At 46.9% G+C, this 19,208-nt stretch overlaps 1 protein-coding gene across 1 annotated transcript; it reads left to right on the forward strand.

The window, feature by feature from the left end:
- Positions 1 to 8,613: 8,613 nt before the first annotated feature.
- On the forward strand, positions 8,614 to 18,031 carry LOC120522026 (monocarboxylate transporter 4-like). The gene is made up of 4 exons (XM_039743252.1): positions 8,614 to 8,889; positions 10,790 to 10,933; positions 11,148 to 11,918; positions 16,764 to 18,031. Exons 1-4 carry the CDS (start codon positions 8,667 to 8,669, stop codon positions 17,066 to 17,068), a joined length of 1,443 nt encoding a protein of 480 aa, XP_039599186.1. The 5' UTR covers positions 8,614 to 8,666; the 3' UTR covers positions 17,069 to 18,031.
- The last annotated feature ends 1,177 nt before the right edge of the window (positions 18,032 to 19,208 follow it).

Here is a 19,208-nt window from a genome sequence, read left to right on the forward strand (position 1 = left end):
AAGGTACAGACCTATAAATACCTGGGAGTGCAGCTGGATGATAAATTGGACTGAACTGCCAATACTGATGAACTGTGCAAGAAAGGACAGATCTGACTATACTTCATTAGAAGGCTGGCGTCCTTCAACATCTGCAATAAGATGCTGCTGATGTTCTATCAGACGGTTGTGGCGAGTGCCCTCTTCTAGACGGTGGTGTGCTGGGGAGGCAGCATAAAGAAGAGGGACGCCTCACGCCTGGACAAACTGGTGAGGAAGGCAGGCTCTATTGTAGACACGGAGCTGGACAGTCTGACATCTGTGGCAGAGCGACGGGCGCTGAGCAGACTCCTGTCAATCATGGAGAATCCACTGAACAGGATCATCTCCAGATCTTCACTGACAGACTGAGGAGACCATTTTGACACCCACTGCATGCCCAACCTACCTGGAAGGGGGTCTCTCTTTGAACTGCCTTTCCTGAGGTTTTTTCCATTTTTTTTCCTACTGGGCATTTTTTGGGGGTTTTTTTCTTGTCGTCTTAGAGAGTCAAGGCCGGGGGGCCGTCAATAGGCAGGGTCTGTTAAAGCCCATTGCGGCACTCCTTGTGTGATTTTGGGCTATACAAAAATAAATTGTATTGTATCATTCCTCCCCCATACCATGTGACTCTTCAATGCCACCCGCGGGGTAAACGTTAACATGATATAAAGTTATTGTCTGTTATACCTGCATTGTTATCACTCTTTAATTTTAATATTGTTCTTTATCAGTATGCTGCTGCTGGATTAGGTGATTATCAACCAATCCTATTGGGTCTGCAAAGTGGGCCTCCTGGTGTCAGTGGGTGTGGCCTGAGGCTCCACCTGTAGTGATTGAGGCCCTGCCCTTATCTGGTTGAATGTCTGGAGGGCTGCCAGTCCACTATAGGACCTGGTGCGAGTGCCACAACAAAGATGCCATAATACTTTTTTAGTCATAGGTGGCTATAGGCAGTGCCCACCTAATCTGTAGCCATGTCCCTGGCCTTCAGGGCATCAATGAGTGGAGATCATTGGGGATGGAGACGGCCATCAAGTGCCAACATGCCAGCTTAATGTTTAAGCAATTTCTTAAATGGCCGTTGTGGCAGTAACTCCAAGAATGACTTTTGTTAATGAAGACATGAAGCAGGTGAATTGCGAGAGATTTTGCACTGATGTTTAGAGGCAGCAGGGTGGCACAGCAATTGGAGCAGTCGTGGCAACATCCAAAGAGTAGCACAGGATCGAGGTGCTGGTGGGTGGGAGGCTGCTTGTCCCAGTCATCTGTGTGAGGATTTTATGTTCTGCTTGTCTCCAAGTATTCTGGATTTGATGTCCCGGTTCGATTAATTGGTGGCTCTAAATTGCCCCATGATGGATTGGCATCACATCCAGGGTTGATTGGAAAGTTGTGCTGCTAGGAGCGAACAACCCTGAACCTGATTAAGTGGGTTAAAAAAAATCTGGTTGGCAATGAAATAACACCTGGAATGATGAGCAACATTTGGCAATCTGTCGGGGGCTTCAAATGTCCCCTTGGCCTTGTTGTAGCACTCCAATAGGCCAAGTGGCCCGACCTTACCAAAATGATTTAAAATGTTTGGCCCAAGAAAAGGGCTTTCAATGGCACAGTAGTTACTGAAACATTTACGCCATTACTTCTTAACGGCAGAAGTGCTGGAAACCTCGAGCAAATGCCCAAAAGGGTGCTGTATCCATTCCTTTCACGATGATGTACCTTTTGTGCAGGTCAGTGATCCACTGGGTCACTGGATGCAACGTTTTCACGATGGAGAGACTTGCGTTAAATCAAACGGCATCTCAAGGCAGCTTTTTTTAATGCCTTCATTTGTGTGTCATTTAAAAAAAAAAAAAAGCATACAGTCCTGTCACGTACAGGACAACAACCGCAAAACTAAATGAAAGATGGTGTAGTGAATGGAAACGATGTCGGTTAACAGTGCCCACCCGCTCCAGTTTTGAAGTCCTTTTTCTGAACTGCCCAGGCTGTCTCCTCTCCATTAGCAGCTTCCTGGCCAGCTTAGGGAGAACTTCTCCAAAAGTGTATAGTGCCATTCACTGGCTGTTTCCCCTAATGTTCACAGCTAAATGCAACCTTGTGAGCACTTTTCCCAGCTATCAAATGATGCCATCTGCACATGAATCCTGACCCAGTTGACTGTGATTGGCATTGTGCCCTCTGCTCCCCGTGTCCACTGTTGACATTTTGTTTAGTCATTGCTCTAACTGGCTAGACGTGTGAAATAGCACAGTTGGTTAGTTGCAACTCCCTGCCCATGCAAGTAGGCAGTTGCACAACCGTACATGCTGTACCATAATGCAAAAAAAAAAAAGGGAGCGGAAGCCGGCCATATCTCAAACACTTAGTGACAACAAGTCTTGTGTGTTGAATCGTGGGCACGTTGTAACTTCTCTTATTGTTTCCCTTGGCAAACTGCTTTGTTTGCCATAGGCTTACTAATGCGTGAATGTCTCCCTTTTATACTGGACTGCCATGTGCTGGCTTTGAGATTTTATTTACTCTAAGCTAGAGCAGGATAACGGGCTCCAATATGGGCGTTGAACCAGCAGCCTCGTCTTTTGCAGTCCTTGCCGTAGCCACTGGGCCGATAGCCTGACATTTTTCAGGGATGAGTATCCATTTTCTCTTCATCCACTTGTCCTGGTGGGGGTCAAGGTGGCGGCACACAGCCAATAAATTTGAAGGAGTAAACCCATCGGTGTGGTGGTTAGCGCTGCCACCTCATAGACTGTGTCCAGGGTGGGATTTGATCAATGTGGAGTTTGCATGTTCTCCCCGTGTCCGTGGTACTCGGATTTTCTTCACATATCACTGGTTTAGTTAGCCGGCGACTCTAAGTTGGCCACATGTCGCTTGAACACAGTTATGGACTGAATAAATGAAATCCTAATCCATCTGTTTGCCAATCATGCAAAATCGGCCAAGTCGATTTTCATGAAATGTTATGTGTGCGTTAGCCAAATTATAAAATAAAGGCTGTACAAGGGGGCAACCAAAAAACCAGCGCCAGTGGAGGAACTAGCATTGAGTCGGCACAAAAACTTGGACTTCAGCACCAATGCCAGCTTTCACTGCCCAGTACCAAAATGATACCAAAGCAAAAAACAAATGCCAGTTTGATCCCCCTGCCTGCACACATGTGCCTACCCGCTCTGCATATGACAAATGGTGGGGAGGGAAGGGGGGTCTCCTTCAGAGATTCCAGCGCCTTCCTATAATTCTACAGCTTTGTAGGGCAGGATTGGTGAATTGAGCTCGATTGAAAGTACACGTGTTGGATCAAAGATCGAGGGTGGGGGTACCAAAACTAGCTTAATGCTGGTGGCATACTATTTATTTATTTTAATTCATTTACTGTATATACTCACATTTACGTTCTCCTGCGGATAAGTCGGGGCTTGATTTTACTGAATAATTTACTGTATTTTATAGTGTCCTCGTAAGTCGAATGTGGGAAAACTCCAGCTGTTGGTCCAAGAGATTATGATCTGCTGACGCCCTCCTGAGAGAGGAAACGCGGAGCACACGGCCTTTTTCTTTTCTACGTGGGTGCAATGCGCTGTACTCTGTCTCTCGTGCCCACACGGCGATACCCGAACTATTCCGAAGTGATGTTTGCACTGTTTTGCATTTTTTGTATCTCGCACCCTCGTACACCTTCATTGTAAGAGCATCCCTTACCTACGATGGAGCGTTCGATCAGAAGAAAATATGAAGCTGGTTTTAAATTAAACGTCGTTGAAGTAGCGAAAGAAATTGGTGACGGCGCTGCTGCAACAAAATTCAATGTGTCTGAGAAACTGGTGTGAGATCGGAGGAAACAAGAAGTAATAAAAAAAAAAAAAAGTTGCATTTTTGAACGGGTGTATAAGTCGTGGTGTGATTGGTTTTTTGGGTTTCAGGACCTTGACTTGTATGCGAGTATACACTATGTGTGTGTGGTTTTGGTGGTACTTCAGTACCGATTATACTGTGTAACTCTAGTAGGGACTACAATTCCCATCAGGCAGCAGGAGTGTGCTGGGGTTGATGGGAGGAAGCCTTCTGCACACACAAAGCAAGATCTCCTCCTCGACCACCGACCGGTACAGCATTTTCTTCTCAAATAATTTGCACAACAAGTTTGTCTTGCTGGATTACCGTGTCTGGTGGTCTCCTCATGGGTGGTGGTCTTCATTAAGTGTATTTATATAATGTATTGTACCTACACGTTAATGTGCAGGGTTTCGGTAATATGGATCGGTGTATTTATGTACGTGTGGGTCTATGTACAGATTTTTAATAATAATAAAAAAAAAAAAATTATAAATTTGCACAAGTTCCTTAAATCCCGTTTCGCTTTGTCATTCTGAGGTGTTTAGTGTTGCTTAATGCGGGGGGTGAATTAAAATGATTTTAGCACAAGGCTGCAACATCACAAAATGTGAAAAAGTAAAGGGGTCTGCATGTACAAATCTTAGTCTCGGGGGTCTCTGAAATCGCACTGTATTAACACTGTGGCACAATGTGCATCCTTGGGTGGCAACGAGTCAACTAGAAGGCCAGCAGGCGGCACCTGAAGGTGTGGCCCTTGTTAGGGGGGTGTACCGTTTCCCACTTGAAATCTCATGAATGCGGTAAGTAAGAGAAGCCTCCGCGGCCTTGTGCTGTAGTGAAGCCGGCGATGGCGGCTCGTTTCAATTTTTGAATTTTCCGGCTGGGCAGGCTTGATGATGCAGGCATTGGCCCCACAAGATGAATGCCATTTATCAAGTTTAATTCAGTGTCTTGTGGGTGAGGTGGGCGTCTGCATCCCAACAGGGCACCGACAGATCAGGAAGCTAAGGGGTCTGCCACAGAGCAGCCCTTTTATTTCTACAGGGGGGAAAAATGAGCCGCGTGTATGCCTTTGGGTCAAGGACGGCGTGGATGGGTCACCTTGGGGCCAGCCGCCTGTATCGGGAGCTTCCGAAGTTGAATCGCGGCACTAAGGGCCAGATGCCCTGGCAGCCTTCCTAAAATACCTTGAAAGCAGGATTACGAGGAGTCCAATTTCAAGTGTCCCAGAAATAAATCTTGGTCGCTTTGACCTTTGGATCACTCATCGTAGTCCATTGACGTGAGGAAGTTGTGTGTAACTTAAGGATCCTCACTGAGCTATGGGTGACCTGTTGAGTGTGGGGGGGGAGCTGAGCATGCACTGGGAATTCTATGGCTGCAAGTGAAGTGTTGTACTGAACTGTAAAAGATGGCACCTTGTGTGGTGATGTGGTGGCATCCCATGGAGGTTTATCACTCATTCATTTTATGAACCCACTCTCCCCATTCAGATATAATAGTGGGGGGCCTTAATCAAGTCTGGCACTTGGCACATACCAGTGCTGGGCTGATTCAGAGACACTGGCTGGTGTCTTTTGCCTTTGTGTACCACCCAGAGTGCCCACATGTAAAGTGAGCTTCAGCATCCTCAAAGGACCTGATGGTAACCTGATCCATCTGTCCAGCAGTTGGACACTGGCAGAGCGGTGCTCTGGAGGTGCAGGTGCCAATCAACCATTGGTCATTTAACAGATGGCAGCAGCTGCCAGTTGTGGGCTGTGAGGAGGATTTGTGCTCCTAAGCAGAAGAATTAGTTTCCTGGCTAAAGAGCTTAGAACTGGCACGTGGCTGGCAGGAGCCTTTTTTTCCCACTCTCTTGAGTTCTGCTTAAGTAAGGCATGAAGTGCTGTTTGGTATCTCTTGGATTAGGAACGCTGTTGAAAATGACGCAGTTGGAATCCCCTTTAATGTGCAGATTATTTACATGCATTAAAAAAACAAATTCATGCCCATGGTGTAGCCTGGCATTGCACTTCATTAGTCAGTCATTTGTAGTGTTGGGCAAGAATGCACAAAACCCACCGCCCACTACACTTTCCTAATGGTGCCATTTTGAGATGGCACTGCCAAGCATTTACCTGCCTTAGCGTCCTCGGGATTGCAGGTCAGTTTCTAGCACACTGCCTCCCTGTGGCTGCAGCCTAATGGGCACCCCTTCCTGACGCTGATCTGTGGGGCATCTCTGTTGAGCAGGGTCCCTGATGGACACGTGTGTGTGGTGGGCTTTGAGCTATCGGTCCACAAGTCTTCAGTATTTGGCACTGGGGGTGAGAAGACTTCAAGATCCAGAATGCCAGTAGTAAAGAATATTGCCAGTCTTCATCTTTATAGCACCTTTCAAGATGGTTCACCTACAAGAGTGCTCTGCACAGTGAAACCAAAATAAGCGTCAGACCATATAGGCAGATGATACAAGGCAACCCAATGATGAAGCGGAGTGGGAGACTTCTTTTTATATAGTGCCTTTCACGGACCCCACTACCCCAAGCTGCGTTCCACTGGTACGGTAATGGACGTGTTGACCTGTCCCAGTGACGGAGCCCACAAGCAGGTGATGCAAACCAATGAAGCCATCGGCCAAAGTTTATTTCATAGGGCGCCCTTTGGACTGAGCACTGCTGCCAGGCGCTTTACAGGATAAATGAGTGTGCCTTCAGGTTTTTAATAAAACGTAATCCCAGTGAAATTAAATCTACAAGTTGTGAATGGCTTGATGGCTAACGCGGTCCTGTAATCGACCTACGATGTGAGGTGAGCGTGTGGTGAAGCCCAGCGCTGTTACAAGCAAAGGGAGATGAGAATGAGATGAGCACTTTTTTCATCCCCATTCATGGGATGATGATGCCCAGGTTTTGTGGTGTTGGCAGTCCTGCCCAGAATCGGTCTGCTCCAAGACATGTGCCACTTGTGATTTATGGTCCCCTACAGAAGCGCACATTCATTTTGTGTCCTTGAGGGGGCTTCTCCTTCCCCCCCCACATGTCACTACGTGGTGATTTATCCTTGGCGCGCAGCCCATTTTGAGAGCCAGGTTAGGTGTCCCAGGGCTATTAATAAAATGACACGTTTTAACCTAATTTTAATTTTAAAATGCTGTCTTGTTTGGCTCCATCTTCCCTGTTTTTAATGTGAGATGCCCAGCGGCTGCATGTGCCTTAGTAGTCTTAGTTGAGAGCTGAGCAGACAGGACTGCTGCCCGTCTGCGGCATGGTGGTGTTTAGTTAAATCCCTTTTTTCATCCGCACAAGAAGGTTGAAAGAATGGCAGCGCAACACACTGCCCCTCCGTGTCCATCTCCTGCCATTGACCATCTTCCTTCTACCAAGATGTCTTCTACAGCAAGCAGAAGTCTGATCCCAGAGTTAGACGTGCCTAATGCGCCACATGTCTTCCGTGGCCTCGGATGCGTTGGGCTCCTTGCCAGGGTTGCAGCCCCTACAGGGTTTTGATTCTGTGAGACTGGCAGCACACTGGAGGTTTGTTTGTCCTTTTCTCCATGGCCACCAAGCTGTCGGCCTGCTCTTTGCTTCATAGCGTCTTGAAGTTCTTTATTTACATTTACTCTGACGCTTTTATCCAAAGTGGCTAATCAAGGTCGCCATGCAACTGATACTTCTGTGGTTGGAGCACCGATGGGTCAAGTGACACATTAGGAGTCCTGACCTGGCAGACTTGGGGTTTACAGCTGGGCTGCATTTAGGACCCCCTCAAGTGTGATACCTGTCAAGAGAAAGCGGTCCTTGACTGTCCACCCCTGTTCATGTCAGGTTTGATTCACTCGCCCCGGGGCTTGGATTTCTAAAATCGGTGTGAACAATAGGGGGCAGTCTCGAGCCATCTTCAAAGTGAAATAAGAACTGTGGGGGCCAAAGTGTAGAACTCGACACAGCTGGTGACGTGACTGGCCTCTGGCCCGTCGGCTGCTTACCTTAAGAAAAGCTTGATCAGCGCTCGCTTCTGACTCTGAGGCCATGGATGGCTTCACGGCTGGCACCTCCATGTAAGGATGTGAGGCGCAGAGTGGGGAGAGCCGAGCAATTCGTCACCCCACCCATGATGGTAGGTTTCTAGGTTTGGAGTGCCCAGTGGTGGCTGCCTGTGCTTCTGCAGTTTGAGCCCATTTCATAGGTGGTTTGTCCTTCATGACCAACAGAAGTCTGCCTTCAATGTAAGGGGGAACCCTATTCCTCCTTGTATCTGATTAAAGGGGGCTTCAATATACAGGGTGGTCCAGATCGTCTGGATGGCTTTGATTTATGTGGAGACGATTCCAGTTCGACGCGAAGACGATTCCTCATGGTGTCCGTTCGCACACTTCTCGATGGTCCGGGATTTTTCGGGTGATTTTCTATGTAATAAACTTAAGTTACAGTGTAATGAACATTGCATAATTAGATCTGGACCATCCTATAGTTGGTGGTCTTTTCCCCATCAGCAAGCCCAGAGTCCCTAACATGTCCCCAGTCAGCTGTTTTGTGGCTCTTGCATGATGTCACTTCACTTTGTTGTAGGACAGCCTAAAGTCCTAAGAGTAGGAAAACAACTGTCTGCTAGTGCAGCCCAACCTGACATGATTGTCACATTGGTCGTGACGTTCCTTTTCCATCACAAAGCCAATCGGGTGTTCTGTCCGACCCCTTAAGGTTCTTGGTGGAAGTGAACATCTTGCAGCACTTGTACTTGACAAGCCTGACCATCTTCACTTGACTTGCTAACTCTTCTTCTTCTTCTTCCCCTTCAGGAGGCCAAACTTTTTTTAAGCGATGGGTGCAGTTGTGGTAGACGATGGTGCGTCGGGAGTGAAAGCCCCAGATGGTGGATGGGGATGGGCAGTCCTCTTTGGGTGCTTCGTCATTACAGGATTCTCCTACGCATTCCCCAAAGCTGTCAGCGTTTTCTTTAAGGAGTTGATTCGGGAGTTTGACGTTGGCTACAGTGACACTGCATGGATCTCCTCCATCTTGTTGGCTATGCTGTATGGAACAGGTGAGTGAGGCAAATACGTCTAATTTTGGAAGAATGCAGACCGTTAAATACCGGGAGTTGGTGCTGGTGAAATGGATGCCCGCTGTGATAGCGAGACCTACAGAAGCGTATTGGGGCCACGGAAAAGGGGAAAAAAAAAAAAACGGACACCGTGAAGAAGAAAAAGTGCATGTCGCGAATAAAGCAGACCTGTTGACTTTATTCTCGTAGTTTGTTTTGTCATTAAAGTAGAACATCGTAAACTTCACCCTAAAATCAATGCTTCGTTTCCTAGATTTTCTCAAACCCCGTCATAAGTTAATGCCACACATTACATGCTTTGTGTCAAGTGTTCCCTGACCCAGTTGTTGATCGCTATGCGCTTCTTAAACTGACTTCCTCTACACTAAGAGGAGGCGCAGGCAGCGATCGCCACACACAATGCATTCACTTCATGATATTCCTGCTCTCAGAACATTTACAATGCTAAGATAAATACTTGATGATATTAAAGTGTGTATGAAACACGTGGTGGTAGTGCTGCTGAAGATGAACTTTACGACATGGCAAAGTTAAACTACAGTAGAGAGAAAAACGAGGGTATAAAGTGGAAATGTCGACTTTAATCTTGACAAAAACGGGGAGATCAAAGTTGACATGTCGACTTCTTTCTCGACATTCACAGTTTTTCTTCCTTCACTTCACTTCTCCATGGCCCTAACACTCCTGTAAAGACCAGAGATCTCGATGTCCTAACAATCAATTTTTATTGTGTCCATAAGAATTGCTTTGAAATCCTGATTTTGTTTTTTGCCCGGTGCCTCCTAACTCGCCAGTACGAGAGTCTCCCACATGTGATCTACCGTTTAACACTTGATGTCCTAGTTATGCAAGACGTCTGGCTTTTGGGAGTTCCTCCCCCTTTCTAGACCACTAGATCAGAAAACTCCTCATTTTTGGACCGTACTTTGAGCATGAAGAGTAAACTATTAGGTGCTAGCAAAAATGACCAGAAGCCACATAATGATTTCAAAGTTACATAATTTCACGTACCTAGAGATTTTTTTTCAGTCATTAAATTGACCTGGTCTGGTGCCGAGGTCTGCAACTTTAGTTGGCAAGTCTGACATACCCTACAACTAGAAACTGCATAATTTGGTGTTGGGGGCGTGAGAGTCTTAGAACTCGACACAGCTGGTGATGTGACTGGCCTCTGGCCCGTCGGCTGATTACCTTAAGAAAAGCTGGATCAGCGCTCGCTTCTGACTCTGAGGCCATGGCTTCACGGCTGGCACCTCCATGTAAGGATGTGAGGTGCAGAGTGGGGAGAGCCGAGCAATTCGTCACCCCACCCATGATGGTAGGTTTCTAGTTTAAAGTGTGCTGAACTGAGGTGGGCGATCAAATGTGGGTCCATTTATGAGATGATGGAAGTTTTAGTTTGAGGTTTAGGAGGCAGCACTGATGCCGCCTGGTTTAAATGTGTGCCAACTTACTTGGCTCATGTGAATGACTTGACCACCCAAAACCAACTCTCTTCAGTCAGTTGGTCATTTTCCAACCCGCTATATCCTAACTGTACTTAGTCTACTGGAGCCAATCCCAGCCAACACAAGGTGCAAGGCAGGAAACAAACTCCGAGCAGGGCGCCGGCCCACCACAGGGGGCGCACACACTAGGGACACTTTAGGATCGCCATTGCACCTAACCTGCATGTCTTTGGACTGTGGGAGGAAACCCACGCAGACACTAGGAGAACATGCAGACTCCACGCAGGGAGGACCCGGTAAGTGAACCCGGGTCTCCTAACTGAGGCAGCAGCGCTACCCACTGTGCCACCATGCTGCCCCCAACTCTTTTTTTTTTTTTATTTTTTTCTGCTTCAAGTGAAGAATGTCTGTGTGACCCTTGTATCCTTTAGGTCCAGTGTGCAGCATCCTGGTCAATCGATTTGGCTGCCGTCCTGTCATGATGGTGGGAGGCCTTCTGGCATCTTCAGGAATGGTCACAGCGGCCTTCTGCACCAGCATCATTCAGATCTACCTCACCACTGGTGTCCTCACGGGTAAGTAGCAGTTTATTACGGGACACCCTTCCCCCAGATTCTTGCTCGTGGGACGCTGATGTCAAATGTGTATTGGCCCCCTCTAAAATTGTGAAACACACCACGGTGGTGGTGCCAGTCACTGAGAATCCAGATTGTGTCCAGCTGTATGAATGTCCTCAGTGCAGCTGGCCAGGAATTCTGACAATGACCTTTTCCTTTTCTATTTTGTCAGGTTTGGGTTTGGCACTGAACTTCCAGCCTTCCCTAATCATGCTAAACCGATACTTTGACAAGAGGCGCCCGCTGGCCAATGGACTGTCGGCCGCTGGCAGTCCAGTATTTCTGTGCACCCTCTCCCCACTGGGACAAATCCTACAGACTCACTTTGGTTGGAGAGGCGGCTTTCTCATCCTTGGGGGACTGTTGCTTAACTGCTGTGTCTGTGGGGCCCTCATGAGGCCCTTGGAGCCTCCCAAAAAGCCCGCTGGAGAAGAGCAGGTGGTGGTCCCGAAGAAAAGCAACAAAAAACTTCTGGATTTCACGGTCTTAAGGGATAAGGGCTTCATCATCTATGCCATCGCTGCGTCCATTATGGTGCTTGGGCTCTTTGTACCCCCAGTGTTTGTGGTCAGCTATGCAAAAGACTTGAAATACCCAGACAACCAGGCTGCTCTGCTGCTGACAGTTTTGGGATTTATAGACATATTTGCAAGGCCCACATGTGGGATAATTGCGGGTCTCAAATGGGTCCGGCCTCGATGTGTGTACCTCTTCAGCTTCGCCATGATCTTCAATGGCATGACAGACCTTATTGGATCCATGGCAGCAGACTACACAGGGCTGGTTGTGTTCTGCATATTCTTCGGGATCTCCTATGGTATGGTGGGGGCACTGCAGTTCGAGGTCCTGATGGCCATTGTGGGCCGGGAGAAGTTCTCTAGCGCCATCGGCTTGGTGTTGCTGGCTGAGGCCATTGCTGTCCTCGTAGGCCCACCTTCTGCAGGTAAGTCTTTATCTGGGTACGAGGTTGATGTAGAACACACTTCAGCCATCATGATAGCGTAGATGGCAAGATACACAGATGAGAAGTCAAGCTGTTGGCATTCATTTATCTACTTCTCCTTTAAAGCAGCGGCAGCAGCTAATGGGGATTTAGTTGGCAAAACATGTCGAAATCCTATTATGGGGGGTGTAATTGATTGTACGACTTATTTTTAGACTGAGGATGTGTGGGTGGGGGAAGGGTGTTTAAATAATTCAGAGCAGTCGTCTGCGTCAGCAAGACCTTCAAGTGTTTGTCAGGTTGGGGCAGGTGAGGATACAGAATTGGCTAAGGTGGGAGGGAGACCTCTGTCTGTAAGCAGACCCCCCACCCTACTTTTGGGAAAGACCCTTGTGGGTGGTAGCGCACATTTACAAATCCATAACAACTAGTCGATTTGCATGTCAGGCCTCGTCCATTTCTATACCAGTCTTAACTCTGTTCCAAAACTACTCACCCACAATTGTGCCGGACCCTTCTCCCCAAGGGTGGTGTTGCCCACATTCTTCATGCCAGGGTCTCATTGGCAATTCTCTATCTCCAGGAAATGGTCGTTTTTTTTTTAAATCTATTTGAACCTCACCTGGATTACCAAACCATCCAATTCTTAAGCATTCTTCTATGAGGATGTCCCTGAAGGCCTAGTCTTAGTCTAAGGATAAGTGGGTCCCTCCAAGATGCCAGTCAGCAGTGGGGTCCTTCAGCCACTAATTTAGTTCCATGGAATTAAAAATTTGACTGTGTTGGAAAGTGTCTGCTTAACGAAGTGCTGTGAGCCCCGCGTAGCTTCAAGCCCCTGCTAATCAACTGAAACCCCCCTCACAAGCAGCCCTAAGGTTTGATTTGTGTTTACTGACTAAGATCCTTCGAGATGGAGTTAGTACCCCATAATCACTCGGATATGGAGCCATGGGTTTGGTCCAAGCACATTTTAATTGAATTGGTGATATGTTACAATTGTATTGATCATCAGTGAGAAACTGTGATGATGATGATGATAATCTGGGCGTGTCTGTGTAGGGAAGTCTACGGAGATCAGTTTTGTAGCTTTGAATGTTGGCCTTTGAGTTTTCTACTGTCCCTGACTAGATGGTATACGCCATGGTAGCGTAGTGTTTATTTCTGTTACCTCACTGGGTTCAGCCCCAGACCTGGTGGTCTCCTCTGGAGTCTTTGGGATTTCCTCCCTCACCCCAAAGATGCACCTCATGGGTTCGTTGGTGACTCTAAACAGACCTCTATGGAAGGTCATCTTATCCAGTGATGGCTCCTGCCTTGTTGCTTGGATTGACTCTAGCACCCCATGACTGTATGATAGATGGACCTTCAAATGTCCAAGGTTAGTATTCTCAGAGCTGTGTGATCCAATTCAGGGTCACAGGATGGCTGGAGCTTCTCTCCGCAACATGAAGTGCGGTCCTGGATGAAGTGCCAGGCTGTCTTAGTAGTTTGCAATATTCAGAACGTAAGAACGAGTGGATGGACTGAGTGATCTCAAGCTTGTTTGTGTTTCCTTTGACAATCTGAAGTGGTTACTCTTTCTGAGGGTTAGGTAATGAGTCAGTGGTGGGGATTTCACTCTTCACACCAATGCCAATGGGTCACTATGCCAATGGGCAATTGGAGGCTGTGAGTGTTGATTGCAATGAGAGGACGGCTTTGAGTAAATCCAGGCAGAGTAAATACTGTTTTGGTCCAGCAGCCATAGCACCTGCATTCCAGAAGAGGCCATCCACCTGAAGCTCAGCATGTTCAGGGTCCGGCCAGTGCTTGGATGGGAGACCAACCAGGAGAGCTTGGGTTACTGCTGGCAGAGGTGTTGGCGCTTCCCCTGTAGTCTGTGCGTGGATGCCAATGCCCTAGAGCAGCAACGGGGACACAGTCCTTCAGACGAGATCTAAAATGGAGGTCCTGACCCTTTGTACATTAGATCCCAGAGCATCTTTTGAAAATGTGCTGGCAGCTAAACTGCCCACAATGACCTTGTCTATTCTGGCCCAATAAACGTCCCCTGCCCCTCCCTGGCTAACTCTTCTCTCTCTCACCACTTTACCACCCAATGTGTGATGAGCACAAGAGTGGCTGCTGTCACATTTTTGACTATTCAACTTACAGCAAGTCCATTTTGAAGTTTTATTGTTTCTCGTTCCATTATGAGAGCTTTTGGTTTCCTCCTCATACTCTTGGATAATTGAAGAATGCATTGTAGAAGTTGTTTTAGTTTAGGTGGTAGCAGCTATTTTGGGAAACGCGTTTGAATATTTTGTCTCGTGATTTGTGTGTTTTTTTTTTTATTAAACAAATCATCTTAGGAAAACAAGCTTTATTTAATTTAGGCTTGTCTGGCTACAAAACATTTTATGGTTCTATTTGTAATGATGTTGGGTCCAATGAACAAACCGCAACAGAGAAATGTTGGAGCTTCTGAGGTAACTGGTCTGAAAACTGGCTAATGGTGTAACCTAAACCAAACATGACAACCCAACATCTCGCGCGTACAAGTCAAGGGAGGTCACGGTTCTGGTAGAACAAGCACTGTTGAGGTCTCACCCGGAGTACTTGGGGCAGTTTTGGACTCCAGGTTACAAAAATGACACACAAGTGCTAGAGAGGGTCCGGAGAAGAGTGACTAAGTGGATTCCAGGACTGAGAGGTCTGAGCTATGAGGAGAGATTGATGGACTTGGACCTTTTACAGTTTAAGCAAGTGGAGGTGACATGATTGGAGTGTTTAAAGAAAAATTATGAACGGAGTTAGTACAGCAGGTCCAAGTTGTTAGTTTTAAAGTCAGTTCAAGAAAAAGCGACACCACTAGAAACCTGAGGGCAAATTTAACAAAAAGGTTAGTGGGAAACGCTTCTTATCAAGAAGTATAGGGTGGTCCAGATCTAATTATGCAATTTTCATTACGCTATAACAAGTTTATTACATAGAAAATCGCCTGAAAAATCCTGGACCATCAAAGTGTGTAAACTGACGACATGAAGAATCGCCTTTGCGCTGAACTGGCATCGTCCCCGCATAAATGAAAGTCATCCAGACGATCTGGATCTGCATAATTGGAACTGGACCACCCTGTATTGTAGACAGTAGGAGTTTAGAAGCCCTCAAACTAGACATGATGATCTTTTGGACAACTGAACAGAAAGCATTGATGTGCTTGTTGTGTTCTCATTGCCATTTTTTCTGGTGTTCCAATATAAATTTTGTTGTCCAAGTTCAGAATGGTGTCCATGCCAAATTAAACCCAGAGTGATCTTGTGCCAGACAACCACAAGCTCGATCCCTTGTTGTTCAAACTTTGAACATTTACGAAGACCAGCAGCAGCTTTCTATATCAGGGCTGAGATGATGTACCGCACAGCAACCAGACACACACAATGGTGGCACTTCTAATCTCTACAGGTACAATGGAAAATGAATGTTGCAAGAACTGCTACCAAAAAAAATACAAGCAACAAAAATAATTGATGTAGCACGATATTTAAGGACTTCCTGAGAAATGGTGAGATTGACTTCAGAAATAACATCGCCAGAGTATCCTAACAACAATTGATTTTAGCATAAGAAATGTGACAAACAAGAGGAGACCATTCAGTCTGTCAGGCTTGTTTTGTCAGCCAACAGCTCAGGTGTCCTCCGATCTCATTCAGGTCCTCCTGTAACTCTCTTAGGGCTGATTTTTCTCCCAAGTCTGAATATTTTTTCCAAAACAGTTTTCTGAAAAGAACACACAGCACTAGTTTGTCACATAAATCAACATGTCACCACATATTTGCTGTCTCTGGCTGCCTCGGCCGAGTCGGGGACTGTACGGGATTATGGGTGGTGGGGATCCGATCCGGTGATGGTGGTACCTCACTTATGTTTTAGATTTCGACCTCCAGATCCAACAAGTCCAAGTCCAATTCAGAATAATAAAAGATACACAGAACGTCATCCACAGAGTGTTTTGCTTTGTGCATTCACTTCACTTTCGCCAGATGTTGATGCCATTCTAGACGTTGTCTACTCTGCGCTACTCGCACACATGCAGGGATTTGACGTCAAGGCAGCGAGTCTAACATTCCTCCTCGCCGAGAGGTTTAATCTGTAAAGTGAGTGACTTTTGCTGACGTTTATAGCTGATCATCACCCCTACCCTAAGTCGCCATCCGCCCTAAAAGAGTTAAAGGTTGTAAAGGTTTCGGTTTCTTGGCTGTCGATTTGTAGTTTGTTCTGTAAAGAGTTGTCCTTCAGTATGCACTTCACAGTTAAATTCTTTCAACTTATCTGTTTGTGCCTTTTCAGAATGTTGAAGACCTCATTAGGTCCCCCCGCAGTCTCCTCCGGTTTCTCTCTCCAGGTCTGTCACAGCAGGACGTGTCCTCCACTCCTGAGTGGCTCCTGTTTGCTCTCCTCTGCGTGACTTCAAGTCCTGCTGTGTCCGTCTTGTAGTTGGTGACCAGAACTGCACACCACACTCCAGATGTGGTCTCAGCAGTGCATTTTATAGTCCGAGTAGAACGTGTGGAGCATTCCTCCAGTTTTAGCCCCTGGATTTATATTCCCCTCTTTTTTTGATACAAACTACCATGTTTTAATCTTAGATGATAGATGTTACTGGAGAAGGTAACTATTTAGAGTTTGACACGCCAGCATCCCTCAGGAATTCCCCTTTTTCCCCACTCACGGCTTCCATCCTCTGCACGTAGAGGTTTACAAGTGCTTGATGTGCTCTCCACCCATTGGTTATTTTGTATGTGGTCAATGATGAAATTTGAACCGTTTTTGTTGTATGGTTGTAACCATTATGTTTCTTTCTAGGGCGACTGCTGGATGCCACCAAGCGCTACATGTTTGTATTCATAGTCGCTGGCACCGAGGTGGTCCTCTCTGCACTCGTCTTGGCCCTCGGAAACTTCTTCTGCATTAAGAAAGCGGACCCAGTTGCCGAGTCGAAGACCGAGGTGCCGCTAAGCCCCATGGAAACGGAGGAGCTCAACAAGCCTGAAGCAGAGAAGCTGCAGTCTGAAAGTGTGGCGGTGGACTCTATTGAGGCAGTGCCATCCTGTAAAGAGGACGTGGAGAAGAACGGCGAATTGGTGACGAACCCTGAAACCTGTGTATAAGGCGAGGGAGCTTCTCAAATCCACCTGTGTTTACCACAGTTAACGTCTCGTGTGTTCTTAGGTTTAATAGAGCTAGGGCTGTGCGAAACTGAACTGAGAGACAGAGAGGACGCGACTCTGAACAGATCTGCCTGATCTTCAAGCAACCAAAGGCTTTTCATTTGTAAACCCATCTTCAGACAGTTCCAGAAAACCTCGCTGCATACCACTCCATGAGTGTGCCCAGGAGTGCCCCCAAGAAGCTGGGTAATTGTGTCTGCGCCAGCCCAGTCGAGATTTCTGCATTGACATGGCGACTCGATGGATGCAAGTGGCTTGCTTTCTTTCCCTGTTGCCACATCCACGGGGGCCTCATCAGAATTCCTCGTGCTTGAAGCTTCTGTCCCGTCAAACCCACGACTTCCCCTCCCCAGTAAGCCATAAGGTATTGTATGAACTCCATTACTTGCACACCCGGGCCACCACCAAGACTCATTTCACAGGTCTCTCGTCTTTTTCTTTTTTATTCACTCCAAGAAGCTGCAGAGTGTTCAGCTCAAGCGCGGGTTGCACTTGGTTTTAAGTGAGTGTGTTTTAATGTCCTGTCTTTAAGAGTGCAGCGCGGGCAGGGACGCTGTGTGCCACAGTCCTGTCACGTCTGAACTGGAACTGCGATCCAGACAGCTTGTACAAAGATTTTTTTTTTTATATGTGCGTGTATATCTGTGTGTATTATTAATGTCCAGTCTACCTTAATTTATTTAGAGGGGTTACACCACCATTCGGTCAATAGGACTGGCATACTGGCTGTGCCCCGCGTTCTGGTGGCTGCACTTTTTAATTTTGGTATTTTGCACAACGGGCATTCCGCCCCTATGAATGAGTTCTAGAAGTGGGGTAGGCTTCATCTCGAGTTGTAATGCTGAGCAAATACTGTATTAAACGCAAAGTGTGTGTGTGCGCATTTTTTTAAAAAAAGAGAAAGTGTTTCTCAAAGTCTTCTTATTCAAACCCGGGTTTGTGGTGGCGCCTGAGACCCCTGGGTGTCCTCTTACAATGTCGGGTTGTGTGGCAGGATCTTTTGGCTTTGATTCAATGGCCTCCGTCTTTTAAGGTTTGCACAGATGGCCAAGCGCTAAGACCTGGACTGGTGTTCTCTGGGACAGCTGCATGACCTGCCACTCTGTGCCCCCACTTTAAAGTTTTGTGTTTTAATGGCATTTATATGACATACTAATTGATGAAATGGATCATTCTTATCTTTATTACTTGATACCTGTCCGTGTGGGCCTAGGCACAGACTGGCTTCTTATCCAGGGTGGGCTCCTGACTTGTGCTCAACATTGCTGGGACCTGACTATACCTGTGACCCTCACCTGGATTAATTGTCTCCTGTTATGCCACCTTGACTGGTAATGGTGTGCAATGGTGTCTGGTCCCCATCTCAAACTCTGTTCAGTTGTAATAGATGGGCTGCCTGGTGCCCCTCATTTGATTGATCAAGGCTGGGAATGCTGGAGCTGTGGTGGATCTACTACTAGGGGGCAACCTGAAATGGTAAGCCACTGCCATCCAGCTATGATGCCCTCACAGGCGCAGTGGAGGTGTGAATCATGGGCACGGTCCAGTATTCTTCAAGTTGAGTCCAGGGGGCCCTCCGTGCCATTTTTAACTGGCCTCCTGTCTTTTATTTAATCTGAAGTTTTTGTTTTTAGCGTGTGTTGGTGTGGACTTGCAACACCGAGCGTCTCGGGCCGCAGATTTGCACTGTCTGGCTCAGAAGTCGTGCTGATTGCAAATCTGGTGCTCCAGGACTGAATGTGAGCTGTCTGATTAGTCAAAAAGAAATAAGGTTAGAATATTTAAAATCAGTAAATATTCCAATCTATCTGAACTTCTGTTACTGATTCTGGGTGTTACAGGTACGTTTTGTAGGCGTATCGTTTTAGGGTGACAGTAACTGTAGAATTAACAGTTGCAAGAACAAAAGCTGCCTCTCTAAGCAGGAATGAAAGTCGTCGTCGTACCCAGACAAGCGGTGCGTAAATGTGGGGGCCATCGGCATCCTGGGAAAGTGAAGAGGGGACGGGGTGCGCTTCATTTTATTATCGGTCAGATGTTTAATATGAGGTGCGGCAGTGAAGAATCACAAGTGGCCTAC

The sequence above is a fragment of the Polypterus senegalus genome, unplaced genomic scaffold, assembly GCF_016835505.1.
Source record: "Polypterus senegalus isolate Bchr_013 unplaced genomic scaffold, ASM1683550v1 scaffold_650, whole genome shotgun sequence".
Classification (NCBI taxonomy): domain Eukaryota; kingdom Metazoa; phylum Chordata; class Cladistia; order Polypteriformes; family Polypteridae; genus Polypterus; species Polypterus senegalus.